This window comes from Clinocottus analis, unplaced genomic scaffold (genome assembly GCF_023055335.1).
Source record: "Clinocottus analis isolate CAN_PGR_092001 unplaced genomic scaffold, fCliAna1.0.p SCAF_13, whole genome shotgun sequence".
NCBI lineage: Eukaryota > Metazoa > Chordata > Actinopteri > Perciformes > Cottidae > Clinocottus > Clinocottus analis.
In genome coordinates, this window is record NW_027175854.1 from 801,358 (window position 1) to 828,320 (window position 26,963).

A 26,963-nucleotide genomic window follows, 5' to 3' on the forward strand; every position below is an offset into this window, starting at 1 on the left:
CCTACCCAGGCCTTTTCCCATCTTTTGAGCAGCTGCTCGTGCTCTGTGAGCGCACCTCTCCATTGGTTCAAATCCCTGGCTGGAACGCTCTCCTCATCTGTCGAATAATAACGTCTTTTATGGAAATAAAAACGGCAGAAACCAAATCCCAGGCACTCAATCCCCTACAGCTCACATTTCTGGAGACCCAAGTGGTTTTTAATGCTCAAAATACTCATAGTCAAGGTACACACACACACACACTGGACATTTTCACAGCCAGACAAGCTTCAGGTCCGGATACCTCCAACAGTGAGGCGGAGGTCCACCTCAGACGTGTCACTTCCTGTGCCGGCCTCGGCGACACAGCGGTAACGGGCGTCCTTGATCAGCGGCCCGTCTCGGAGCCAGCTGCTCACCAGCACCTCCCTCTGGCCCACCGGCCGGCGGTACTCCATGATGGGCGTGTCCAGACTGTGTCCGTTCATCAGCCAGTGAATGTGCACATCGCTGGGACCTGAGGGACAGAACAGGGCTTCATGTTGATCTCCCCCCCTCCCCCCTCACCCCTCACCCTCCTCCCAACGTCACGGCACCGACACGCCACACAGACGTACAGGATATGGGAAGAAGTGCCTTCGGTAGGTCCGTTTGTGGTGGTCAAGATTAGGTGTGATATATATATATACTGTATATATATATATTCATAATAACACACACACACACATATATATATATACACACACACATGCAGTGTAAAACCGATCCCATCACTCATATTCAGTCAGTAACGAGTTCACATTTCTTTGTCAAAATAAAAAAAGATGACTTTCGTCAAAAATGTACCAACGCACGCCGGTGTTGAAAACAGTTGACAAGATTTATTTAGCCTCCCTACCACGAGAAATAGTCCCAAGACGTCCCCTAGATTTATGTACATCTTCAAATGGTATTCGTCCATATATACACAACTATATTTACATTTGTTTACAGGCACAGAAATGATCCAGATAAAGTAGTACGATGGAAGACTTTCAAGTCTCCAACACGGGATAAAAAAAGAAAGAAAAAATGATCTTTTTTCAGAAATTTACAGGTTTTACGTCAGACTGTTGTTACACAATACTACAAACAAAACTGTACCTTTCATTCACATGTTGAGATTTGTGGGACAACCAGACCACCGAGAGCTTAACAGGTCAATATTGTCTTTTTTAAACATTCACTCAGGCATCTCACCAGACACCTAAAACGGAGAAGAACAGTTCTCCACTACGCCTTGAAGAAAAGGACAAGCTCCTTATAAACAGACCCAAACTCACACACACACACACAGACACACACACACAGACACACACACTCTCTTGGTGAGTTTATGTTTGGGAAACGGTAACATGCAACGTGCAGAAAGAAAGAGAGGAAGAGAGACATGTGGAGGGTTAAAAAGTGGAGTCAATGCCGCCGACAGCACTCACCCAACGCCAGGCAGAAGAGCAGGAAGGCCTCCTGGGCCTGGACCCCCCAGGCCTGGTCCTTCAGCAGGGGGGGCAACAGCCTCACCTCTGCCTCCCGGACCCCCACAATGTGGGGCTTGGTGGAGGAAGAGGTGGAGGAGGAAGAGGAGGAGGAGGAGGATGAAGAAGGGAGGGCAGAGGGAGCGCTACTTCCAGAGGAGGACATGGAAGATGAAGTGTCGACGGGAGAGGAGACTGTGAGGGAGGGAGTGATGGGAAGAGAGAGAGTATTGAGGAAAACAGGAAGTGGAAACAAAATGGCTGACATGCAACACAGAAGAAGAAGAGGAAGAAGAAGAAGAAGAAGAAGAGCAGCAAGCGGGGATTTGAGAGAAGAAGAAGAAAGCAAAACTACAAATAATTTGCTGTAATAAATAAAATAAAAATGATGATCACGACTTACACAATAGACACAAATGTTGTCACCACAGATACGACTCATCTTAAATAATAATGCTCTGAAAATGCTCTAAAACTGGATTCAAAAATATTTTGTAGAAATTGTTGCCGCGGCCGATGTTGGATATTATGAAGCGTCACATATAAGATGTTCATGTTATTAACAGACCACAGGGGGAATGACTAGTAGAGGTTAATACACAGGAAGGAAATTAAATTAAATACAGAGAAACTCTACACGAGACAGTGGTTTTGAATCCTTTCAAGCGTCATTCTATCATGCAAGTGGTCGCTTTTGTGTGTGTTTTCCTCCGACCTTTAAACCCGACTCTGCCGCGTCACCGGGTGCGTTAAAGGCCTCGTACCAGGCGACGCAGACACCGTGCAAAGCTAGATTATAACGCGCCGAGCAAATCTTCCCTGAGAAATCACTCTAAAGTCGAAGCATTGACCCGAGTCCATCAGCCTACAACCAAAAAGATGCAGAAGCTTCAAGAGACTTTCCCGCCCGCCCGCTCGCCGTACAAAAAAACACAACTCCAATTTGGAAAACATCAAGGTAACTTACCAATTTGGTAAACAATGTTTCCAATTTGGAATTTAAGAAATAGCTTTTCACGCTGGCCTAAGCTGAGAGGGTTATCGTCACGAACCCGAAGACCAGACAGGATAAAATCTCTACAGGAGGGTGGGACGCCGGACGCCTCGTGGCGATGAAACCTCCACGTGTACTTTCAGAGAGAGGAAAGCCTTCGCGGGAGTGTGACTCCGCCCCCATGGAGGAGGAACACAAGCAGGGAAGAGGCTTCTGGGCCTAGCAGTACGGCTCATCCGCGTCGGCGAACTGGATGGGCTGAGATTCGCAGTCCACATCGAAGGGCTTCTCCTGGGTCGGGCTGTCGCCCGCGGCGGTGCCGGACGGGATCTGACCGTTGCCGCACTCGGGCTCGGTCTCGTAGCCGGTGTCGCGGAGCGCCCGGACGCTCTGAGCGGTCTGGCTGCCGTTCTGCGTCGGCCGCTCCGTCATGGTCATTTTCTCGGCCGCCGCGGTCGAAGCCGACGCCGACTCCATCAGGCCCGCCTCGCAGGCCCGGTACTCGGGCTGATGGGCGCTCTTGTGACTGCCCAGCAGAGCGGCCCGCAGCCGCAGGCAGGGCGCCGGCAGGTAGCGCATGTAGCAGTTGTACGCCAGCGCCGCCAGGAAGAGGAGGAAGAACAGGAGGAAGAGGAAGAGGAGGGCCGTGCTGTTGCTGCGCTGCAGATACTCCGCCGCCGGGTCGCGGCTGTCCGGCCGCGGGGCGTTGGAGCTCGGGAGGAGGTGCGGCTTGGGCTGGAACTTGATCGTGCTGCTGGGCGGCGGCGGCGGCGTTAGTGAGGAGTCAGTTTGGGGCGGGGAGGTGAATCGGACCGCGGCCGTGAAGCTGGGAGGGGCGAGGGCCGACGTTAGTAGCGCTCTGTCTGGCTTACCGTCACCTGCAGCCGCGCGCGTGCTCCATGCCTCCTGCGCCGTGGTGGCGGCGGTGGCGCGGCCCGCCGGCGGCGGCGGCGGCGGCGCTCTGCGGGGGAGGTCCAGAGCGAGGACGTACCCGGCCACCAGGCGGGTGAAGTTCTTCCCGGCGGCCGGCGCCCATTCCACCGACCAGCACTCGTACTGGCCTTGGTCCTCCGGAGCCACGCTGTAAATGAGGAGGCCGTGTTCGGCCACCAGGTGGAAGCGAGAGGCCTCGGTGAGCGCCGAGCCGTTGGTCTTCCACATCACCTGGGCCAGGTTGGAGTGGCCCAGGCACGGCAGCTCGGCGGAGCTGCCCGGTTTCACCGTCACGCGGCGGTAGTCCTTCAGAGACAGACTCAAATCTGAGAGATTAAAAAAAAAAAAAACACAAAGAAAGTGATGACTGGCTGTGATATAAAGCTTCTTTATTGGGCCGTACGTGAGCACGTTGCACCGTACCTGATGGACACTTGTCTGCGTCACCATTCAGGCTCTGGATTAGCTTCCTGAAAATAAAATAAAACAATCTCTGAAGTGAGGATGTATTTAGACGGAGACAGCAGAGCGGGTCAGACCGGATGGAGTATCAGTCCAGATGCCTCTCGATTGTGCTTTCTGCTTTTTGTGGGCAGAGACAAAAGGATCACCTGAGCTTCTGGCTGGGAGCGTCAAAGATGTTGACGCAGGCGGCGGCGCGAGGGTCCCAGGCGCAGTACGGGTCCCGAGCCAGGACGCAGTCACCGCAGGACAGGTAGCGGCCGCAGAAGGCCGTGGGGGACTGGACCACGCCCGAGTCCGAGCCGGCGTACAGGGAGCGCGTCTGTGGACGCACACGGTCACATAATGCAAGAAAAGAAAACGGGAACAAAAGGAAATAAACTCAGAGCTTGAATTTGGAATTTTACTGTTTTTGCTTCTTTGAAAAGATCACGAATATGAAGCCTAAAACTACACAAAAGTCTACGAATCCCTTTTAAAAAATGGCTCATATTTCTGTTTCTACTCGTCGTCTCTTTGTCGGTCGTCACCTGCGAGCTCAGCAGCAGGTTCTTGATGGACTCAGAGTTCTTCAGGAGCTGCGTCTCCTCCACGATGTGCACTTCTCCTTCATACACCACCGACTTGTGCAGGACGCCCTGATCTGAAGAGCAGAAATGAGTCAAATTAAAACATTAGTATAACATACATTAACTGGTATCAGCTTTAATCCGACTGGTTTCCTTCCCTTGTTAGACTCAGCATGTTGTCACTTCATGCAGCTTGTTGGGATATTTTTGGAGACACAGTTTCTATCTTATATTCCATTCTTATTTTAGTTTCATATCCCCCTCTTATTATTTATTTACCTTCTTTATTCATATGTATTACAGCTGCAGCAGCATCATGTCGCATCCTGGGGATGGATTAATATTTATCTTATCTGAGTTTTGGTGTTGAGTCGTGGCTTTTAAACATTTTACAAACAATTTTAAAACAGCAAAATGAAAACTGTCCACTTGCTTCCTCTGCAGTTTTAAAGTTTGACAAACTCCTTGAATTGAGGTTTACATAATAACCAAATATTTACAATGCTCCTACATATCGTCTATTTCCTTAAAGAGAAATTAAACCATCACATCATTTTTTGCAGAGCTATTTAATGATAAAGTCTAGACTATCTCCGTACCGGTGAGCACTAAAGTAAAACAGATTCAGTGGCTCAAAACTTGAAAAGCACGACCACGTGCATTAATAACTGATGTGTTCTCACCCGTTCCAGTAAAGATGACGTCATAGATGTTCCCGTCGAGTGCACGGACCCTCTCCACCACTATCTGAGTGTAGTTGACGTCTTTGGTGATGAGGCGAGGCCGGTTGCCGACGGGCAGGACGGGGTCCTCCAGCAGCGGGTGGTCCTTCACGAACTGCAGGGTCTTGTCTGGCAGGTGGAGGGAGCTGCTGATGTTCTGCCGCCGCATGAGGTTGTTGATGCACTGAGGGAGGAAGAAAACGCAGACGCGAGGCCATCAATCATTTATAGAACGTACACAGCAGAGCGGACAGCACCATCACCCACAGTGATGCTTCAACAGACTGACGGCAGAACACAACTGTACCTCACTTCACTCACGTGCAAAATGTGTGACATATATTGTATGTGAAATAATGTCATGTAGTCTATTCATTACTGTGATTTAATACTGGAAAATATATACTTTTTAAATGCACCTTTCTTGTAGATACCACCACCTTTTGCACAATATACCGTATGTATAGTGTATTCATATGCATGTATGTATGTATGTAAGTATGCATGTATAGTGTTTTCATGTGTATGTATGTATGTATGTATGTAAGTATGCATGTATAGTGTTTTCATATGTATGTATGTATGCATGCATGTATCTATGTATTTACAGTGTTTTTCTCCATAGTTTATATTCTTTCTCCTTCCTTTGATAGTGTGTCTGGACTGTTGGTTTTTGCACAAATGGCAAAATAAATACCTTGAACCTTGAAAGTATATTCACATTTGTCTACTAAAAAAGAAACAAGTCAACTGGAATACACTGATTTCCCCCCCGATGCGTTTTATTCCATCCAGTTCACTCAAGCTGGGCTCAGTCCTCATCACTGGACGCTGAGCGCGGTACTCACTGCTCCAGGACGAGGAGACGGAGGGATGCCGTTGTACCGGACCCACTTGGTCTGGGACTGCTCCACCGTGGCCTTCTGCATGAACTTGCCCTTGGAGAAGACTTCTTCCACAGCCGTCATGTTGTAGGCGCACACTGCCGACAAGCCCACGTTCCCCCTGGTGGACGGGGAGGGGAGGAGGGAAGAGAAGCCGGATTATTCAAACATTCTCCTTTTCTGACCCCGACTGATCCCCCTCTTCTTCTCAAGGTACTTGAGTCACTGACCACTGGGAGGTGAAGACCCCGTAGATGACGGTGTCCCTCCGCTCCGCCCCCTTCAGGATGAAGACGTCATGGACCACGTTGAAAACAAAGTTGAGCTCGGGCATGGAGCACACCAGCTTGGCTTTCAGGAAGGACGTCCATTTCTTCTGCAGGGTGCGCTGCCCCCCGAGGTCACCCTGTGGGAGAGAGGGTGATGAGAGGGGGGAGGCGGAGGAGACGAGGAAGAGGGAGGAGGAAGGAGGTCGTGTGCAAGGGACTCATTTCCAGTGCGGGAGGAGCAGACAATCCCCATCACTTTTCAAAATTGTATTTTTGCTTAAGCCACTTACAGATATTGCTTTAATATCTGGAAGTGGCTTCACAGACTTATTTTGTCCTGCCAAGGCTGTTTTTTCCAGGTAATATCAATAATTATGGCGCTTTGTAGCAAAAATGCAAATAAAACCTAAATATTCAAAGAGCATCAGAACTATTTGTATGAATTTAAGGTGAGTTAGTGCAGAGAGCAAAACAGGTATCAAATAATAAGATTTCTAAAAATTATTTTGCAGCACATTCGATTGTTTTGTTTTTTTAATCATCAGATCAGGACACGAGCAACATCATTTCAGGTCATTTGAAGCCCGGTGGGTTGGGCACTTGCCAGTGACGACCTCGACGTGCACCTGGACTCTCAGGTGAGATCCACCGTGACAGAAGGACGCAGCAGCAGGCGATGACGCTGCTGCTGCTGCCACGTGCAGCCGCAGGCGACGACGCTGCTGCTGCCACGTGCAGCCGCTCGGTGACGTGCACTGACCTTACAGACGCGCGCCACGCGGGGGATGAGCAGCTTGCCAAAGAACTCGTACTCCACCGACACCTCGGTGAAGAAGTAGTAGATCTTATCGTCCTCGCCGTCCGCTCGGCTTCCCCCTTCACTGATCACGTCCGCAAAAACAAAACTGGGCTCTGCAAGGAGAAGAGAACGGTTTCGGTAAGAGCGAGCAAAGGGAGGACACTTGACCTGGAGCTGTGCAACTGCTCCTCAGGGTGCTGTTACACATAATTCAGCTTAAACCTTTGGAAACGCCCCGAAATCCAGACACCAGAGATGAGCCTCTCATATCACGACCCAAATGCTGATTAAATATATATCTGGCAGACTGAAATAACAGCTGTAGACTGCTTATTATTTTTCATGAGCTACTTAATCCAATTACTGGAGGTCCAAAGGTTGAAGGATATTAAGTTTATGAGCTTCAATTATTGATGCGATATGAACGAAAGTTAAAACTGGAGAATTTGACTCCTGACGCTGACGTGACGAGAGAAGACGAGTCAGCCGGTCTCCATGCGGCGTGTCCAGTGTTGTCACAGAGCGGAGTGTCTTTTACGCCACAAACAATTACTTTAATGACTCATATCAAGTTACTCACACGATTCACGTTATTAGCGGCAGCTGAAATTGCATTTTTTTGTCGTTTCAAGTGCTGAAAGGGACGGAAAGGACGATGTCTAAAAGGGAAGGAAGGGCTGCAGCACTGGCAGGCCGAGGAGGACGAACACAGGACGGAGAGGACCAGAACGCCCTCATCAGCATCAACACCGAGCTGAAGGTCTCAGCCTCCTCTCTCATCCAGGACTTTAACACTCATTCATCTCATATTGATCGTCTCGGCTCACCGTTGAGCCACGATGTGGAGTACTCCGTCCTCAGCTGGGACTGAGATGGAGAGTATCTCGAAATGATCGGTTCGCTGCCTAAGAAGTTATAAGCCGTCCCCGAGTACAGTTCTCCATCTGATAGAAATGAAACAAAACCACAGCAACAAAAAAAAAGCAATTAATTGTCACGCAATTCTGTTTTGTCTCCCAAAATAAGAGATTATTGGGGATTGCTGTGACAACCAACAGACGTAAAACTGGCGCCCGACTCACCAACCATGACGGTGGTGAAGCTCTGCGACGGGTCGAAGGAGCACTTTCCCCGGCCGTCTTCTGGTCGGCGGTCCAGCGAGAAGTCAGCGAGGTTCTGAAAGGACGAGTTGGAGATCACATTTTAGTTGGCGGTTGCAGCGATGACCGGAGAGCACGGGGTCGTTTTGAGCGGCGACCCACCAGGTAGTCGCACTGAGGCTGGAAGGCGTGCGTGCCGCAGACGTACAGCCGCTCATCGTCTACCGCCTGGAGCACTCGGATGTAGTTCAGACAATCTCTCTGCAAAGCAAATTAAAAACACACTTGTTCACTGTGTCGACACCAGGACGAGTTATTCTGACAACATCTGAGTAAAGAACAGACAACAATCACAGGAATTATTATTATTACTGAACGAACCTCTTTTGATTTTCCTTTCTGCGTGCACATCACCATGGGGCTTTCTGCAACTGTCCATTGAACCTTCACATAATATATTTTAAGAAATGTATTATTAAAATTTGCGGTGTTTCTGTCCTCCCGGTGAGACATCTCATTTGAGTGTTTGGTACCTTGTTGTTTTTGACGGTCACGTTCTTCTTGCTGAGCTCAAAGATGGCCTCCCTGGCGCCCACATACAGCGCGTCTCTTCTCTCGCTCAGCAACAGCGTGGAGTAGTTGAAGATGTCCGGCTCCGAAAACTCCATCAGATCTAAATCTAAAGCGCAAAAACAAAAAAAAGTTGTATTAAATACTGAGCATGTTATGTAACGCTGCTTTAACCAGTTAAAGTAATAATCACGTTTTAACGAAACAAGGGGAAACATGTAATCTGAGGTCCAGATACCAAAAACACAAGTCTCATTACTGACAGCAGAGGCTCTCAAACTTCATCTGTCTCCACTTTGAGGAAGCAAAATGTTCCACCGGCCCAACAACATGGAAACAAGATGGTCCAGCTTGTTGAGACTCCTCCATCATGCTGTTTTAATTAAGAGATTAAAGAAAATCTGACAAAACAATGCACATAAAGTTATACATGTGCAAAAAATAACTCATATTTGGCAAGGAAGCCGGTTGGGTCCCTGTTTTCTCCCCATAGTTTCATGTTGAAGTGCCCTTGAGCAAGGCACTGAAGCCCCAGAGCTTCACAGCAGCAGAAAGCTGCTTCATTACTGAGGATGATGACTTGCAGAGAATAATCCCCAACTGTGGGATTAATAAAGGATTCTTAAAGAATCTGCATCTCCCCCCGCGCCCCACCTGTAATACCTCCGCGCCCCACTAGAGGGTCGCGCCCCACAGTTTGAGAACTCGAGGAGCGCTCTGAATGATGGCAGGCCGGCTCCGGCGGTGCCAGAGGGGTTTCGGGTTGCAGGTTCCTGAACATAAACACCACATCGAGGCGAGCAAAGCTGAAGCTGCGCCGCAGCGAGCCGAGAGGCGCCGCAGCGAGCCGAGAGGCGCCGCAGCGAGCCGAGAGGCGCCGCAGCGAGCCGAGAGGCGCCGCAGCGAGCCGAGAGGCGCCACAGCGAGCCGAGAGGCGCCGCGTCAAAGGCCCGAGCCGTTCTGGTTCTCACACAGCGAGCGAGCCGCGGCTATTTGTGTCCACGGACCGGCCGTCTGACGCGCTAACTTGAGCGCTAACTTGAGCGCCGCGGTGAGACTGAGGTTTGTCTGAGACGCATTTGAGGACGCAGGTGTCCCTGAACGACACCGAGAAGATCTGGTGGTGTGGTGGGAAGGCGCCGCGCCGCCAGAGCGGCAACTGAACTCTACGTCAGAGCCTCTTGGTTTCAGACTGCAGATTGTGATCAAGCTCATAAATACCAACGCCGGCGTGAGCGGGACTTCCTGAACCCAGTGAGGTTTCAATCTTAAATCAGCACAGAGAACATTTACCAGAATGATTTACATTTCTCAGGATGGGATTTACTGTAAAGAGAAAACGGATATATATTTTAAAAAGAGCTCTTATAATAAGTGATGTATTAAATATATGATTAGTTAGTTGTATACAATCAATTAATAAGAGAAGCAAATGAATAACACATGGCAATTTAACGTCACAAAGCCAGAATTCACATGTTATTGTTTTTCTGTATTAACATAAGTAGCAGTGATAGCTAAAACAAGCTATTTATGACCAGCAGATGTTTGGTATTAAACTAAAGAATGATCCAGTTATCTAGTTGCGTAACATCTTGTCTGTTCAGGTACTCAGAGACATTACACGACTTCTCACCATGATGCATGTGTATCCAGAATGACTTCAAGTCCTACCTTGGTGCCTCCAGGAGGTCCGAGGCACCGCGTGGGGGCCGTGGGTGGAGACCTCCAGGAGCAGCCCCAGAAACACTCCCAGCACGCCGAATCCCATATTGGACTCTGGTAACTTCGGCACGGTGAAGTTTCCTCTGCGAGACAAAAACAAGTAAAAGGCAAAACACTGAAAGCGTGTTCATAAAATATATTCGACAGAGATGTAGACGCGACTGCTTCCTCACAGGCTGATGTCTTATCTCGCAGCAGCACACTAACAAAGGGGGCAGGCATTTAAATCCACTTCCCTCAAACTGAAAGCTGGCGGACTGATTCATCCTCTTCTGCCTCGCTCACTGGAGCTCATTCAGTACAGTCAATGGAAGAAGACAATATTTTAAAAAGCACTCACAATAAAAGCATAAAAGCAAATGTACGTTTTCATGAGCACCAACTGTGAGCTGGCTTCAAGTATTCTTTTACATAATAAATAAATATAAATATATATTATATATATAAATAAATAATAAAAATAAATAATATAAAAATATATAAAATAAATATAAATATATATATAAATAAATAATATAAATATATAGAAAAATTAATAATATAAATATATAGAAAAATAAATAATATATATAATATATAAATAAATATATTTATTATTTATTTATATAATTTATTTATATTATGTAAAAGAGTACTGGAAGCCAGTCACTCACATATCTGTGTAATATGGCCTCACAATTTTGACACTGGCTTTTCAAATACCAATTGGGGAGTCAATTACTTGAGTTAATCTGCAGATTAATCAATACGACAATAATTGCGACACTTTAATAATTGTGACACTTTCATGTTAAACTTTTATTCATGTGGATTTTCAACAATCGCTGTACACAGCAGTCGGCTGTCACCTATTAATCATAAACTAATGCTACTCGTGTCAGTTCTCTCCTTCACGCCACAAAAAGGAGGAAGTCCAGAAACAACTCTGACTACTGTGATCACGATACTTTCATTCCAGCGCACCGCTGGGGTTCGGCTCTCGGAAACATTTCAGAAATGTAAAAACAAAACAAAGCTTCAAGGTTTCATCTGAAAGCAGAACGAGACGAGAGGAAAGAGAGGAAGAGAGGAGGAAAGAGAGAAGGAAAGAGAGGAGGAAAGAGAGAAGGAAAGAGAGGAGGAAAGAGAGGAAGAGGGGAGGAAAGAGAGGAGGAAAGAGAGAAGGAAAGAGAGGAGAGAGAGCTGCAGAGCTCCTGGACCAACATCCCTCACAGCAGCTGAACAACACACACTCCTGTTTGTGAAACACACACACCTTGAACACGCTAGTGTGCACATGAAAGCATGTGTGTAGCCTCCATTAACAGTTCACTTTGTGCGTGTTGTGACCACTGCGTGACACTTCACTTGATGTTGGCATGAAGAAAAATGTGTTATTCTGCGCCGCACTATCGTGCAGACACACTAGTCGGTGTATCCGTGTGCCTCGGGTGGCGATGACGACCACGAGGACGATGACAAGCTTCCTGGCGTCTCTCAGCTCTTGTCAGACGCAGGTGTCGTTTTCTATTTATCCAATTTGTGCGGCTCTGCGAACCCGTTGTGTCTTTTAACGTCTCTCTGCCGCTGCGATGGCTTCATCTGTCTTTCTACATCGTTTGCTTTGCAGATGTCAAGGTTTTATTTGTGGAAACGCTGTGCATTGTAGTTCCAGTTATCACTCACAAGATGTTTGTGCATCTGGCGATTGGTCTGGTTGACCAACTGTATTGCAAGTGGCCTGTTTCAGGTCAACAGAAAAGCTGTGGGGGGGTGGGGGGGGGTGAGCTCATGCTTTAAAGCTTAAGTTAAATATTAAAATAAACCTCTAAATCTGTTCTCAATCCTGCTTGTAATACATGCCAGGTTTGCCAAATTTACTGCAAAGCAGGGCGCATGTAAAATACTCTTGGAGGTCAATTTTCACGACCGTCAACCAAATTGATTCGGACAAAGACGGAAGATTGATGACGGCACAACGTCAATATTATCAGCACTGAAACGCTCTCAACTCAGAAAGTGATTGAGACCCGAGCGCCTCCCGTCTCTTGATCCGATCATGTGACTTGTGGGGCGTGTCGGCTCCAACGACAGCTTTTGTACCGCGAGCATTCTCTCGTTTAAACGCAAGAGGAAGTTGGCATTTCCGACAATGGAGAGGAGGACGCTGGCGGCCATTGTTGTCGTGACAGGCAGGAGGCGGTTGGCTCTGCTTGATGATCACATAAGTTTCTCTGAGGAAGTAAAGTGATCCGGCACAAAAGCAGGTCATTCTGGTTTTGCTGAAGCACCCGGCGGCACACCTCCGCCAAAAATGGGTGGGCCGGTCACGCGAAGACGGGGATAAAAAGGTTATCGGATGTCTTGTAAGACGAGGAACTGAGATAACAAACCTTCTCTCTCTCTCTCTCGGTTTCACCACGTCTCAGCGATGGTTTGAATCCGCGTTCAAGCTCCTGAAGAGGATGGCGTCGACTCAAAGCGTCGGCTGAAAGGAGGCGCCGTGAATGAAAATGACACACGAGATGTAATCCCACAAAGGAAACGCAGAGCGGGTCCACTGCTTTATTTGGTCGTTTGTCCTCGTTTAAATTTTCCAACCGTAATTACAGAACTGATGAGTCGAGAATAGGACGTGAAAAAAAAATCTCCCAGCCACATTTTGACTGACCTACTAGCACCGATGTGGCTCGTCGACTCAAATATAGGTTAGTAATCAGTTACGCCGCCGAGGGGGAGATGCGTCATGTGACACGGCACGTTCAGCCGATCAATGAGGGGTCACCGCAGCTCGAGGGAAGAAAAGGTAATTGATTATTGACGTGGCTGTAAATAAGAATAAATTACCTCGGCGCTACGACCTTTCTAACACTGGGGTTGTTGTTTTGGTTTGTCGTGAGGGTTTCCACCGACTTAAATCTGGCAACGGTGGAATTCCACCCGGCTTCAGCCCCCGAGCCGTGGACTGCACTCTGCTAAAGAGGGGGTCAAACACACAAGGACCTATTGTTTGCTGAAGATGAGGGTAGCCTCCACTCCAATCCACTCCACCCCCCCATCACATCCACATCATCACTGCCGAGTCGGCAACAATGAACAGAGAGAGAGAGAGAGGAGGGAGGAGGACGTACAGAGAAAAGCATCACTTCTCCCTCTCATCCTCTTCTTTTACAGTCTTGCCAAACCAAATGCCAGCACGGCTCAGCCCCGAGCCAAGCCGGCGTTTGCAAAGGTCGCACAAGCCCATGAGATCTGGAAGCGTCCCGGAAACATTGATCCATGAACTGCCCGACGGCGGCGAAAGAAAACGTTAAACGGAGACGAGGGGAGGAAGAAAAGGGGCAGTGTGACTGGATGAGATAACAAAACTAAATCCAGGGTTTAATCCCAGACAGACAAAATTCATCCTAGTTTTTGGCTAATTTCCTCCAACAACACGCCGCATGAATAAAAGCCTCAAACTGGACTCGTCCCTCCGTGTGTGCACAGCTGAGGGCCTCGTCCCACTCCGAACCCCTTTAAGGACAAACTTTAAACAACAACCTTTCAGAGTCAGTGTTGCAGGAGCAGAAAGAGCAAACTGGCAGCGACCGTACGCTGCTGGGAGATTTAGAGGAGTGGCCACACTGGCCAGGGATATTCAAGACTGCCTCCATGCTGGCAGGCCTCTTTGAGCCCTTTGTGCTGCTCGCTCAGCTCCTTTGGCTGAGCGGGGAGGTGGACACCTGCTCGGGGCCTTGGGGTTCCCAGCACTGTGCCGCTAACTGGGCACAGACGTTGGCAGGCTGCCCACTGGGAGGGAGGCTTTGCATGTCTGTTCACAGGAACCCTAAATGTGTGTTAGCGAGTATGAAAGTGAGAGAAAACAAAGCAATCTGCTAAGTGATTCGACGTATTTTACGCCATTAACAAATCATTCGGAGCCCGCCGACCAATTAATTCTGATTGAAGCCGATCGTGATGATAAATCTCTGCATAACTAGATTCACCCGCTGGCTGCGGGTTCACAGCTTTGCACCTTTTGATTAACGCTCTCCCCTCCAGCACGCCGCTCGCTAATGAAGCGCAACCAAACTGAGCAGCAAGGCCCTAAAATGACACGTTATTCCTGTATTTCAAAAATTGCTTTATACATATATAAAACCAAATCTGTGGCCACGTTTTACTCGAGGCAGAGTGTCAAAAGATAAGAGACGCAGAGCGGCGTCTTCACAGCAAATAATCTTCGTTTAAAAAGGTCGACAGGTGTACAAGATGCATCTTTAAACAAAAAGGAAAAAGCCACTTCCTTCTGCTGGCTGCAGATAAAACAGTCAAATGTAAAACTCAGACTGCAGCGAGAACTAAGAAGAATATGAAAATATTGTCGTGGAAGAAAAGGTGAGTTTACAGATATGCTGTATAAACCTCTCTGTCCTTTACTGTCAACGGGGAAGCACTGGTGGAAAACAAGCAGCTTGACTTTCTGGAAAGCTCTGAAAATGTTTAAACACTTCCTTCTGGGAGCAGTTGCAGCAGATAGTTGCTCTCCTTCTCATTTGATTCCCATCGAAAATCCATAGCAGAACCCAAAGACTTCATAACAGCAAGAACAACGATATTTAACATAGTAAAGGTAACAAATTCTAACAAATTTAACTATTATCTGCTTTTCAGTAGCACACATCTAGCACTTCTCACACTCCTCACACAACCCTCGCTCACTAACCAACAACAACAACAACATGAATACAGTGACGCTGCTGAATAGCCCCAGGAAACTTCCCACGGGAATATAATTGCAGCTCGATACGGCCTCTATCAAATGAGATGCGTGCGTTTGCTGGTGCTAACAATGGAAGAAATCCGACCCTGAACAATGAGTCCGGTTAACCCCTCGTGCTGACAAGCGGCAGCCGGCTGCGTGGACCGACTGCTCGCAAAAAAGCCACTTGATGTGGACTGAAGCTGCGTCGACTAGACCATCCTGGACGGTCCTGATCGATGACATTTCAGGGCGACTGGTGCCACACGGCGGCTTCACCACCCAACAAAGCAGGAAGAGCAGAAGAGAAGCTCCCCGTCCCGCGAGCAGAGAGTACGGCGAGGACGCAGGGCCGTGTGAAGGAGTTGGACATTCAGCGCTTGCCAACAACTCGAACCCCTCGCTGGCTCCATTTTCCATGTACTCATCGTCGGCATCAATGCACAGAGATGCTCTTCTTCCTCCTGCTGCAGCGAGCCAAAAGGCTCGTTTTGTTTTCTCGCTCTGCTGCTATGATACTGATGAGCCGAGCCGGGGGAAAGGGCTTTGAAAGTAGTTCATTTTGTGTTACGAATGTCTTGTTTGGGAGTTAAAAAAGTTGAACTCTTGTCAATTTAGCACCAAGAAGTGTTCATGCCTCTCTCTCCAACAGCACGAAGACTTATTATGCTCTCCAGGGGGTTTGTGGGTAAATTGGAGCTGGGCCTGTATGAGAAAGTGAGTGAGCACGAGTTCCCTCCACTTGAAATAAAATACTGAGAGCGCCGAAGAGGACACGCTGACGGGGACAGATGTGCTCTCCAATGTCATTTTGCAGATTAGTGGAGTTTGGCTGTAGAGCCTGGAGCCATCTCACATGTAAACACAACAACCGCCGGTTCAAATCCCTCTTGTAAGACCAGACGGGGTCAGAAAGCCCGTCTTAAAACACGGCCAGCTGCATCAGAGTTTTGGGTTCCCTCCAGACTGATCATCTTATTGCACTCCTATGTCATCGTGATGGTCGACGGTTCAAACATATACAGCAGAGCCAGAGATATTGTCTTTCATATGCAACCCGACAGTAATGCTAGCAGCAGCTAATGAAGCCGCTAGCCTCGAGCAGAGATGAAGAGCGGGCTGCAGAAGTCTGATCAGCCAAGTGACATCAGATGAATCAATTCATCAGACTCTGCAGCTCCCCTTCGAGCCACAAAAGGCTTCACATGGCTGTCACCTTACTTTTGAACGATTTCTCTTAAATCCTCCTGATTGTCTGGATAAATCAACCCTCCACTGTCCAACCGGCCGCTGTGGTCCGCGTCCCAACCATCTGGATTTGACTGAAGATAGACGTCAGCCTTCGGTTGTGAGGTGCAAACCTCCCCCCCCTCCTGTCAAACCACTTCATGTTGGCGTCGAGCCATCGGAAAGCCAGCGAGCAGCTGAACGACCTGCTCACACTGAGAAAAATCATCTGGAAAACTGCAACAGCTGACGCGCGGCATGTCATCGTGCGTTACCCGCGGTGAGCTCGCCGGCTGACAGATGGGAGGCAAAGTTTTGAAAAAGCCAGATCCAGGATTAACAGCATTATTCATTAACTCATGTCCATTTAAGGCGGAATGACGACGAAGGAGCACATGATGCTCATTTCTGCTGCAGGCTGGACGCAGAAAACCACTTCTGGTTGTATTGCAGTGAAGTTAAATGTAGGTAAACCATTAATGACAACCCAAATGTCTAAACTGAGGAAAAGAGCTTGTGTGAAGGCAACACCATACGGGGGATGTTAAATGGAAACCCTCCTGTATAATTACAAGTTGTCGGGCCCCTGCTGAGCTAGCATGTCAACCTAAAGTGGCCACAGCAAAGGCAAATGAGGGGTCAGGTCCAGTAAAGGGTATATTTAGTCTGCCGATGGCGAGCTTTTTAAAAACAACACGCCCTTTCCCTGAGTCACGTGGTTTTGGACGATCTGAAAAAACGTCCCTATAAACACACGGGCGAGTGGAGCGAGCTAACCAGAGGAACGAGGGCTGCTGTGTGGCGTTCCCCCGGCCGAGCACCGGCTGTTCCTCTGTAGTCCAACACGGACACATGATCACATGACACTTTTTTCTTTTAATTAAAAAAGGAGAAAACAGTAGAGGAGGTTTTACTGTTGACATCTGCATGGCCAGAAATAAAAAGGCACTTAAGTGATGGAGCAACTTATGCAAATGAACGTATGCCATCATCCTTAGAAGTACAGTTTTTAGTTATTTAAGCACCAAAGCTAATTAAAGAATTATAAAAAGCCCCCTTTTATTATTGTGCAAAATGCCAATATTACTAATAATACACAAGTTTTAACAGAGAAAAATAAGTTTCTTCCAAAACTAAGCTGAAGGAGCGCAAACATTGTAGGAAAGCTTGTTTTTGGTCATCGATCTTGGGCTGAACAGCGATACAGCGTGTAGCTCGAGGCTCGCGTGGAGCCACAGCTCTCAGTGAAGTCGTAACCCTTTCACTTGATGTACTTTCCTTGAGGCTGCTGCGATGCCAGCAAAGCCTTGGGGCGTATAATGTGGTCCTATTTTGGGAACCTGCGAAAGCCCAGCTGAAGGCCTCGCGGCCACAAGCTGCTGAATGGTAGTCACATCGGTGGTAGTCGCTTTAAAAACAGCAATAATACTTAAAAGAGCAGGTGACTTCGGCTCCCAGAATGAATATAATTGCCCTTCGCTGCATTGCAAACCTTTTACTTTTTGTGCACTGGTGAAAGAATACCGTGAGATAAATGAAGACACAGAAACTTCTAGATGACAGTTACGAGGCTTTCCCACCAGTCACAGGACATTTGAAGGGGCTGTAAACATCAGCGCTATATTTTCCTCCTCTTCTGTCTGCCTTTAAAGGGGGGGGGCTCCTTTCTCTTCTGCTTTTCCCTCAGTAGGCACTGATTTCATGGTGGTAATTCTGGCCCCGGCGGAGACAAAAACCTCCTTTGGCGTGCCGTGTGAAAACTCATCCCGTCACCCACAGGCCGCCGCAGCACCAACAGCGCGTCCTCCTGAACGGCATACCAGCAGATAAAACACTAATTTCACCGTTTCCTTCGCAGCACAGGGAACGGATGACCGACACAAAGCCAGGCGGCAGAATTTAACACACTTCACACACTGTTTTTCTCGTGATCTGGCGGATTTAGGGCACACTTCCGCCTGCGCGGGAATTAAAATAAATTGCGGGCATTTAAGAAAATTGGGTCACTTAAAATTCAAGCAGCTGCATAAGCAAATTATCTAAAAATAATATAAATCAAATCCTAGAAGTAATACAAGAAAGAAATGCCTCTGCAGCAAGTGTTGGTCCCTTTACGTTGCTCAGCTACGTGGACATTAGTCAACATAGTCTTGAACGAGGCTTTTTGCAACAGAAGGAGTTACCCCACATAACTTAGTAACTTTAAGATATCCTCTTGGTATTGAAAGTAACATTTGGTTATCATTGTAGGTTGAAAAAGTATAAATAACAACTTTTTATTCATTACTTTCACTCCCCTACAAGCCCCTTCACTTAACGGGCCTTGTTACGGGTTGCTGCGCTGTGATTGGACAATCACTGCTTGGGGGCGGGTTTTAGCAAACAGTCAATTAGAGAGCAACAGGCCCCTGGAACGGGCCCCTGGTGCATCATCATCATCATCATCATCATCATCATCATGGACATAACATGGAACAGCGGTTTGCTTCAAAGCAGATTAAAACTCAAAAAAGGAGGAAAACACACACAAATCACACGATGGGGGCAAAGGACAAAAGGATTGGTAAAAAAACAACAAAAAAAAGGGATAAGAGGAGTTTTCTTTTTGTCCACACGCACACACAAACACCAAAGCCAAGCGGAATCAAATCACAAGGTGGATTGCCCAGGTGTGGTCATGCAGGGGGAGGAGCAAAGCCCTGAGGTCGTAGCAGGAGGGGGGAGGGGGGGGATTCATGTTGAAGCATGCGGGCGGCAGCAGCTCAGTGTCGGGGGAGGGAGGAGTAGAGTTTCTGACCTGTGGCTCCTTACAAGCTGCGACGCTCTTCCTCTGGAGAGAATTATAAAATCCTCAAGCTAGGGAGGAGGGAGAAGACACACAGATCAGACAAGATAGTTGTGTGGAGTGTGTGCCTGCAAGAGGGAGGAAGTAGTGTGTGTGTGTGTGTGGTTAGTTGTCTGGGTAGACCATGGTTAAACAGATAATGAATTAATGAAAACACATGTTGCACAATACAATTGATATGACATTCGTACACACACACACACACACACACACACACAGATCATTCTGCAGAGGACAAAACAATTACATACGACTTAAATATCTGCAGCGCGTCGTATCACATGACGTCTGTCAGGATACTCTGCTACATTTTTGTACCAAGGACAAATGAACGGTGAGCGGCCAAATGACAAACATTATCCTGCGCCAACACCATCAGGGCATCCTGAGGCTCGCGACTGCTATTTTCATTTCCTCGTACACACTCTTTGTTGCCCGCTCCGTCCGCTGAGGCCTCAGCGGGTTTCAGTCCCGTCTGGGATTTCTATGCACGAATGTAAAGCTGTGGGCCGTCGTGTCCCTGGATCAACCAGATGTAAATGAACTGAACCCCCCCTCTTGAGCACAGTTGAATCTGCTCTATGTGGGCTAATCCCATGAGGTCAGCCACAGCCCAGCCGTAAATCTGCACAACTTTTACTCGGAGATAAAGTTGCACGGCGCATAAGATTATTAATTTGATTGTGGAATGCAGAGACTCATTGCATGATATTAAGTTTAACGTGAACACACTGTGAACTTCAATTGTTTTCACGTCCTTCTCTTTTCCATTGTAAAACCACTTCTGCCTTTACTCTCATATCTTGCTTACAAAAAGTCAGAGGATTGCATAATTTTGTACAAAATGTCTGAACAGTCAAACTCATACTCATGCTACGACCGTGCATGACAAACAAACCCTTAAATTCTCAAGTTTGAGAAACAAGCACCAGCGAGTGTTTGACATTTCTGCTTGAATGTGAAAACACAATTACGACTAATCTAAACTTCTGTTGCAGATCCAAAAAATCTGGAGGAGTTATATGCACGTTGAGATACTTCACTAGATAAGAGTCAGGGTTGTCTGACAGTGATTACTAGAGACACGATTAGCACAAAACATGAGCTATTATTAAGTAAAAGTTTAACATTAAACCCAGCTAATATGCAGAGAAGCCTATTTAGAAAAAAAGGTGTTCAGGCCCTTTGAGTGTTGTGCAGCAGCAGCACTGCCGTCCTGCATCACTAATGAATCAAGACGGGAACAAAGACTTTAGGGAATAATCTGCATGAACAGTAACAGAACATTCTGCTGGAAAATTCTTTTGTTTCTTTTGTTTTTTTCAGTGCATGAAAACAAGATTTCATAAGTCAAAAAGGAGGGAAAGCAGAACTCTCCTCGTTGCCACTGTGACAGACGGTTGGACCTCCATTCACAAGACTTTCCAGTCGGTTCCCTCAGACCGCTTCCCTGAGCAGAATGAAAACCTTTACAACGAGGCTGAATACATTCTCCCTGCACAAGTAGACAGGCTTCATTCCCACAGCTCCTCTACAATCCAACTCTGTTAGAGAGGAAGACCTGGACTTACACGTTTACTGTGCCGCGACCGGGTCAAAGTCTGTATGCATCAGAAAACCAGTGACAAATCATCCCTACGCCCTAAAAAAAAATGATTGTATGCATCTTTAAATGAATAAAAATGACCAAAAGTCAGTAAAAAATAACTCAAAGTAACAGACTGAAGCTGTCACGATGGATGTTAATGAACACTAAACAAGAACAAGGAGACAAATCTTCCAGACAACTGAATTCAGGTCACCCAAATAAACCCAAATATGCAGATTCATTTGCATTTGCTTGGTGGAGTAATCTACTGTAATGCAGACCCCCTCCCACCCGCCGCTCTACTGTATAAAAGAATAATCAGATTATGTTAAGCAGAGATGATGCACACCAGACTACGAGCATGGACAGTTACCTCACAGATGATCACATTTAGAAATGACCGACTGTCTCTTGTAATGAGTCAGATGTGGAGGGGAACATCATGTTACAGCGGTTTATTGCATTTCTGTTATCAAATGTAGATTTTAGCCGTCTGCAAATGATAGCATATTACTTTAGGTCAGCGTGGTTATCAGTTTCCCGAAGCCAGAGTGGTGGTTATTCCTGGAGATCAAAGGTGAAGAGCCATGCTTGATAGTTGCAGGTGCAGCTCCCCAACACAAAGTATGACCTCGTGTTTCCCCCCCATCTTCCTCCAGACTTTCCCTACTCGCCCATCACTTCCTCACTCAAAGAAAAAAACAACAACCACGTATGCAAGCTAGCACAAATACACGACAGAGCGAGTCCCTGCCTCTCGCCCTCCTCTGACAGCGTCAATGGACCGCTGGGAGAAGATGACAGTTGCGTTAAGATTGATGAGCTGAAAGTCAAAGGGTGCCTCCCCCCTTCATCCCCCCCTCGACATCCTTAGGAAGCACTTTGACTTTGCTTCCCTCGGCTCCCACAAAACCCAGTGACAGCCGGTACAGACTTTAACTATGCGCGCCGTCACACGTCTCAATTCAAGCCGTCCTGAGTGGGCGGCGGCGGCGGCCTCGGGGTGCCCCGCCCCCCCAAAACGGCGCCCTCGGTGACACCGCGGTCTGGAGAGGGCACGGGGAGGAAGTGGAGATGTCACACTTCTGGATTTTTATAATTGATGAGTGGACTTGAGTGAGGACCGGGCGAAGCGGCCTTTTGAAGACTCTTCAAGCCAGAACGAATGTATTCATAGGCCGTCCTTCAGAAACCCAGCCTACGGTCAACATACTGACAGAACGGGCTATTGAGCTTTCTCCATGCTAACACGCTAACATGCTGATGTTCTCTCTGTCGGAGGTCATCGTTTACCATGTTGAGCGTCTTAGTCCAGAGTGGCAGTATGTCAGTCTCTGATGGGAACGTCTCTATTGCAAGTATTGGTTCATAAACCAAACTTGGACTAATGGAAATATTGAGGATATGAGGATTCCTCATGACTGTGGTGATCATTTCATTCTTTTATATATTATTTCAGTCAATATTTTGTGATCTGAACCAAACACTTTTGCAACAAGGTGGTTGCAGAAGTATGAAACGATTTAATAATCTACAAACGTTCAGTCAATAACAGATCGCACAATGAGTGTTAGACATGGACCTGAACAAACCCGTCTGTCTTGAAATGGCCGTTTACTCTCGAGGGGGCAACTTCTGCCCAAACCCCACGGAGCTGAACAGGTCGCATGACGAGACGACGACACGTTGCAGCTTCGTGGAAATGACATTTAGATTCTCACTCCCCTGAGACCGACATGAATACACACAAACACACACACACACACACACACGTGGGACATTGACTGACACGGACACACCAACAGACTGGGAAACGGCCTCGCCTCTCCATCAGTGTGGTAACATAAAAGCCTCCACACACACACACACACACACACACACACACACACACTCATATCTGTGCAGCCATCCTTGCTGTCCGTCTATAAACATCCCAGGTCTCTGACAGGGCTGTCAGCGTGCACCGCCACAGGTGGGGGAGGGAAGGAAGAAGAGAGGGATGAGAGAGAGAAAACAGGCTTCGCTATGAGAGGATATTCCAGCGTGAACATTCAGACGGTGGTCGAGGAGCGAGGACAAAGAAGAACGAGGAGAAATGAGGAGGAGGAGGAGGATTCTTCGTATGGGAAACTAGGACGGAGGCGCTGCATGAAGACGCGTTTCCCTTCGGTGTAGAAATGTGTTTTAAACAAACGTGGCGTATCTTTACGCGCCCACATTCTCGCCGCGCATTATGTGTGACTTTCACACATGATGCAATACAGTGGACCCTGGGGCCACGTCGCTTTGAAAGGAGCGAAAAACACAACAACCGGGTGAAATTCCAGTTCATTAAAATGCTGGACGTGAGGGTGACACACACACACACACACACACACACACACAAAGAAGAGGATTAACGCAGGCTTGAATTTCAACAGAACGAATCCCCGTCTACAAGCACTACAGCGCAAATCTGTCTTTAGAAACTCTGCTCACCCCAGAGCATCCTGGGACAAAAGGAGGCTGAACTTCAAAGTCCTGTTATTGAAACATGTTCATGTTTTGAGAATGAGGGAGCAGATCATCTGCAAGCAACATCTGCATGGACAACAACGGACGCAAAGCGTCACACCACTATGAAAACTTTGACTGCAAAGTATTCCACTTGTTGTGTATCTGGGAAGACTGAAGGAATGCTCCCATCTACAGGAATGTCCACTGATAGCTCACCATTTGTAAATGTTTGCTCACGAGTGAGCTCGAGGGGGAAAAGGGCGGCATGTGTGTGTGTGTGTTAGAGAGAAAATAAATAGCCATCTTCTTCTGCCTTTGTATGCATCTTAAGTAGTCCCATGTTGAGGGAGGCTTTGTCCGGCGTCACCGTCGGGGGGCACGTCCTCCAACTTTTCCCCTCACTTCCTTTTGCCGTAACATTTATCATTCTTTCCCCCAACGAACAATCATCCGACAACGTGGCCGAGCATCGAGCGCACACACAAAAAAAAACACCACCCCCCTTTTCTGGTTGCTGGGATCCCTTTCATCCAGCGGGACAGCTTGTCAACAACATCATCACTTACTTAGAAACTGCACAACCTTCACTTTGCTTCGGTCCAGCAGAGCCCAATAAAACAATACTGCTGCATCCTGCTTTCAAAATAAAGCTCCCAAGAACATATCTCTTTCTTGTTTGCCTTTTATGTCGCATCCAAAGCACTTAAACACTTACAAGCCAAACGCTTCTTTAAAAAAACAAAACGAACAGCAGAAGTGGTGCAACCTTCTAATTTGCAAAGAGAAATTTCCCTTCAGGCCAAATATAGCATCATCCGGCTCGACAAAAAGATGCACGACATCTTACACTGACATTACATTGTGCTGGTGTTAGTCAGGGGAACTACCCTGAGGCCCGTTTCATAGAAAGAGTGAGTCACAGATTCTCTCTCGCCCTCTCAAAAGGGTAAACAGGTGCATTAGAAACGAGTGGAGCGATGCTGGAGGTTGACTAAGTGCATGCAGACAGTGACTCCCATTAACCTCATTTCATCTGCAGAACACCACCACGTATGCATTACTGCGTGGCATGTACGTAACCCTCCTCTGGCTCTTCAAAGTCCTGCAGAAGCATACAGCACCACCGTCTTTCATCAAAAGTATCTGCAAACAACAAGTTTCTCCTGTTTTGTTACAGGTCAAACTTCTATTTGTCTTAAACCGCCCCGTCCGTTTCCTCAGCAGACGCCAGCGCATAACAGGCCCGGCCTTGTTTGGCCTTGGCTATGCGTTAGCGCCTATCCCTTTCAGCTGACCGGCCCGCACCACTTATTCCGCTTATTATGAACGCTGACGGCAGATTATTTTGCTCACCGCACCCAAATTCTCCTTCGTCCTTCTAAGTTCGATCAAAATCCAAAACAAACACAACAGGCCGGACCGAGACACAAAAGAGCAAACTTAACAAAAGAGACCAAAAAAAAGAGAGTTAGGGAGCACTAGAGAAGGAGTCCAAAAGAAGAAACCCCGAAAAAAGAAAGAGAAAAAGTGGAGAATGCAGAGACGGAGCAAAGGAAGAGGTAGCGCCACAAAAGACCGAAAACCCTTTAAATGAGCGTTTTGTCAGGGAAATAAAGAGCGAAGAAACAGAAGCGGCAACATACCAGCACAGCGAACAAGAATGCAAATGAGCCCCGATGCAAATGTCATACATCCCCCCCCAACACACACACACACACACACACACACACACACACACACACACACACACACACACACACACACACACTTCTCTCTGTGCTACCAGAACCCCCATCCCCTCCACTGAAAACACACACAACCCTTCCAGGAGACAATCGCGTGCAGAGCGAGAGAAGTGTGTTCACTGGAGACAACATCATCGTCTTACTTCACGCCACACAAAGGGGACACAGAGCGAGTACAGTGGGCTCTTTGCACACAACACTACACAAACGCACCTTTGAAAGAAGGAAAAGATTAACCACTTACTTGTCTGTCATGGCCTCGGCGAGCGAATACTGATTCATTAATACTCCTTTTCACTCTTCTTCACGCAGCGGGAAATGGTTGAGGGAGAGGACCGGGTCAAAAGTCACAACAGCCGTCTGCAAAGAGACGGGGAAGCAATGAAAGAGTCAAATTATTCATTCAAACTAGAGCGATTAATATCCATAACTAATGCTAAAAAAAGACACTAGTTTCATTATCCATTCATTTTTCCCCATTATAAATCAGAAAATAGAGACAAGTGCTGGATTTAAACAAACTAGATATTCAGTTAATAAACAAAACATCTCATGTGGAGAGCAGGAACCAGGCAAATGTTTGTTTTACAACACAAAAGACGATTATAATAGTTGCGGATTCAATGGGTTTATCGAGTAATTACAGTTAAACACAACTCTATAATTAGTGTGCGACAGAATTTGCCCCACATGAGTGGAAGTAATTTAGTTTCATTATTATTTATGGGCTTTTTATTGCAGTTTATTCTGAACACATTGCTTCTATCCGTCCGGGCAGAGGGATCCTCCTCTGCTGCTCTCACAAAGACTTCTTCCTTTTCCCCCCATTGTAAGCTTGTTCTTCTATTTTTTGGGGAAGTTTCTCCTGATTTGAATGTCATTTTTTTGGGTTACGGAAAATAAACTGAATTGTTATTTGGTATGTAGGTCAGACACCGAGATGATTCAACGCTCTCCGATGAGAAACTCTTTACTTTATAAAGCAAACGACCAGCCAGCTAGCTAGCTAGCTACTTAGCTAGCTAGCTACAGCGTAAACAGAGAGCGCCCAAGGAAATCCTCCACGAGGGCGGCGAGCAAACGGTAAGAATCCAAATCACAGATGAAGAACGCCTTCAAATGACGATGATGATGATAGTTTTGGATCAGCGCAGCTGGTTCATCAACGTCCAGCGTCAAAGTTGGCATAATCCATAAATCATCGCTAATGAAACGATACCGCGAGCGGGTGAAAACAATACACCTGCTAATGAGGCCTGTTTGGGATTGCACATCAACTCAGCAGCTGTTTACTGCCAGCAGCGTTCAGATTTTATTTTATTTTAATGAGGCGATGATGAGACGAGAAGCATCCTGTGACCTGCTCGCCGCTCAGCGGCCTCCAAAAAAACCCCAGCATTAGCTCTTCAGCTTATCTGCCTTTAAAGGATTACATTAGACTCATAGATTAGATCCGGTTGTGTGTCAACACAGATTGTGAAAGTGGGATTTAAGCTCCATAAGCAGATAAAAGGTTCGATACCAATTGACGGACCTGGAGCAGAAAAGAAAAGCTCATAAAATGGCGAAATATGTCCATTTCAGTTAATAATCCAACACTGATAAACCAAAAACGACTTTGCGGTTTTGTGGCGGTTGGCGCGGCGGTGAACCACACCCAATCCTGTCAGCGCCAACCAGACAGACGTCCAGCAGCCTCATGAGGGGATCTCTGCTCAAGAGGTTAGCCCGGCTCACTTTCACCCCTGAACTCTGGTTTCCATCGCTCCTCTCGTCTGTCGAGTCCGTCTCTCTCATCTTAACAGCAGCTAAAGTCGTC

The 26,963-nt window shown here is 47.3% G+C and overlaps 1 protein-coding gene across 5 annotated transcripts in view; it reads right to left on the reverse strand.

Annotated features, from left to right (window-relative positions):
• The window catches only part of sema4d (sema domain, immunoglobulin domain (Ig), transmembrane domain (TM) and short cytoplasmic domain, (semaphorin) 4D), a 34,532-nt gene that overhangs the window by 1,225 nt on the left and 6,344 nt on the right, over nt 1-26,963 (reverse strand). For 3 of the 5 annotated variants that reach the window (XM_068573649.1, XM_068573650.1, XM_068573651.1), the window contains exons 2-16: nt 25,389-25,504; nt 10,470-10,603; nt 8,759-8,904; nt 8,607-8,669; nt 8,388-8,486; nt 8,208-8,301; nt 7,953-8,069; nt 7,087-7,238; nt 6,288-6,463; nt 6,022-6,178; nt 5,135-5,357; nt 4,413-4,525; nt 4,032-4,204; nt 3,844-3,890; nt 1,592-3,746 (exon numbers count right to left, since the gene is read on the reverse strand). In XM_068573649.1, the coding sequence (XP_068429750.1) occupies nt 2,707-3,746; nt 3,844-3,890; nt 4,032-4,204; nt 4,413-4,525; nt 5,135-5,357; nt 6,022-6,178; nt 6,288-6,463; nt 7,087-7,238; nt 7,953-8,069; nt 8,208-8,301; nt 8,388-8,486; nt 8,607-8,669; nt 8,759-8,904; nt 10,470-10,603; nt 25,389-25,426 (2,772 nt within the window). In that variant the 5' untranslated portion in view covers nt 25,427-25,504 and the 3' untranslated portion in view covers nt 1,592-2,706. Of the gene's footprint in view, nt 1-5; nt 98-283; nt 497-1,454; nt 3,747-3,843; nt 3,891-4,031; nt 4,205-4,412; nt 4,526-5,134; nt 5,358-6,021; nt 6,179-6,287; nt 6,464-7,086; nt 7,239-7,952; nt 8,070-8,207; nt 8,302-8,387; nt 8,487-8,606; nt 8,670-8,758; nt 8,905-10,469; nt 10,604-19,267; nt 19,327-25,388; nt 25,505-26,963 lie in introns of those variants that run through there. The other 2 variants (XM_068573654.1, XM_068573653.1) reach the window with 2 other exon arrangements.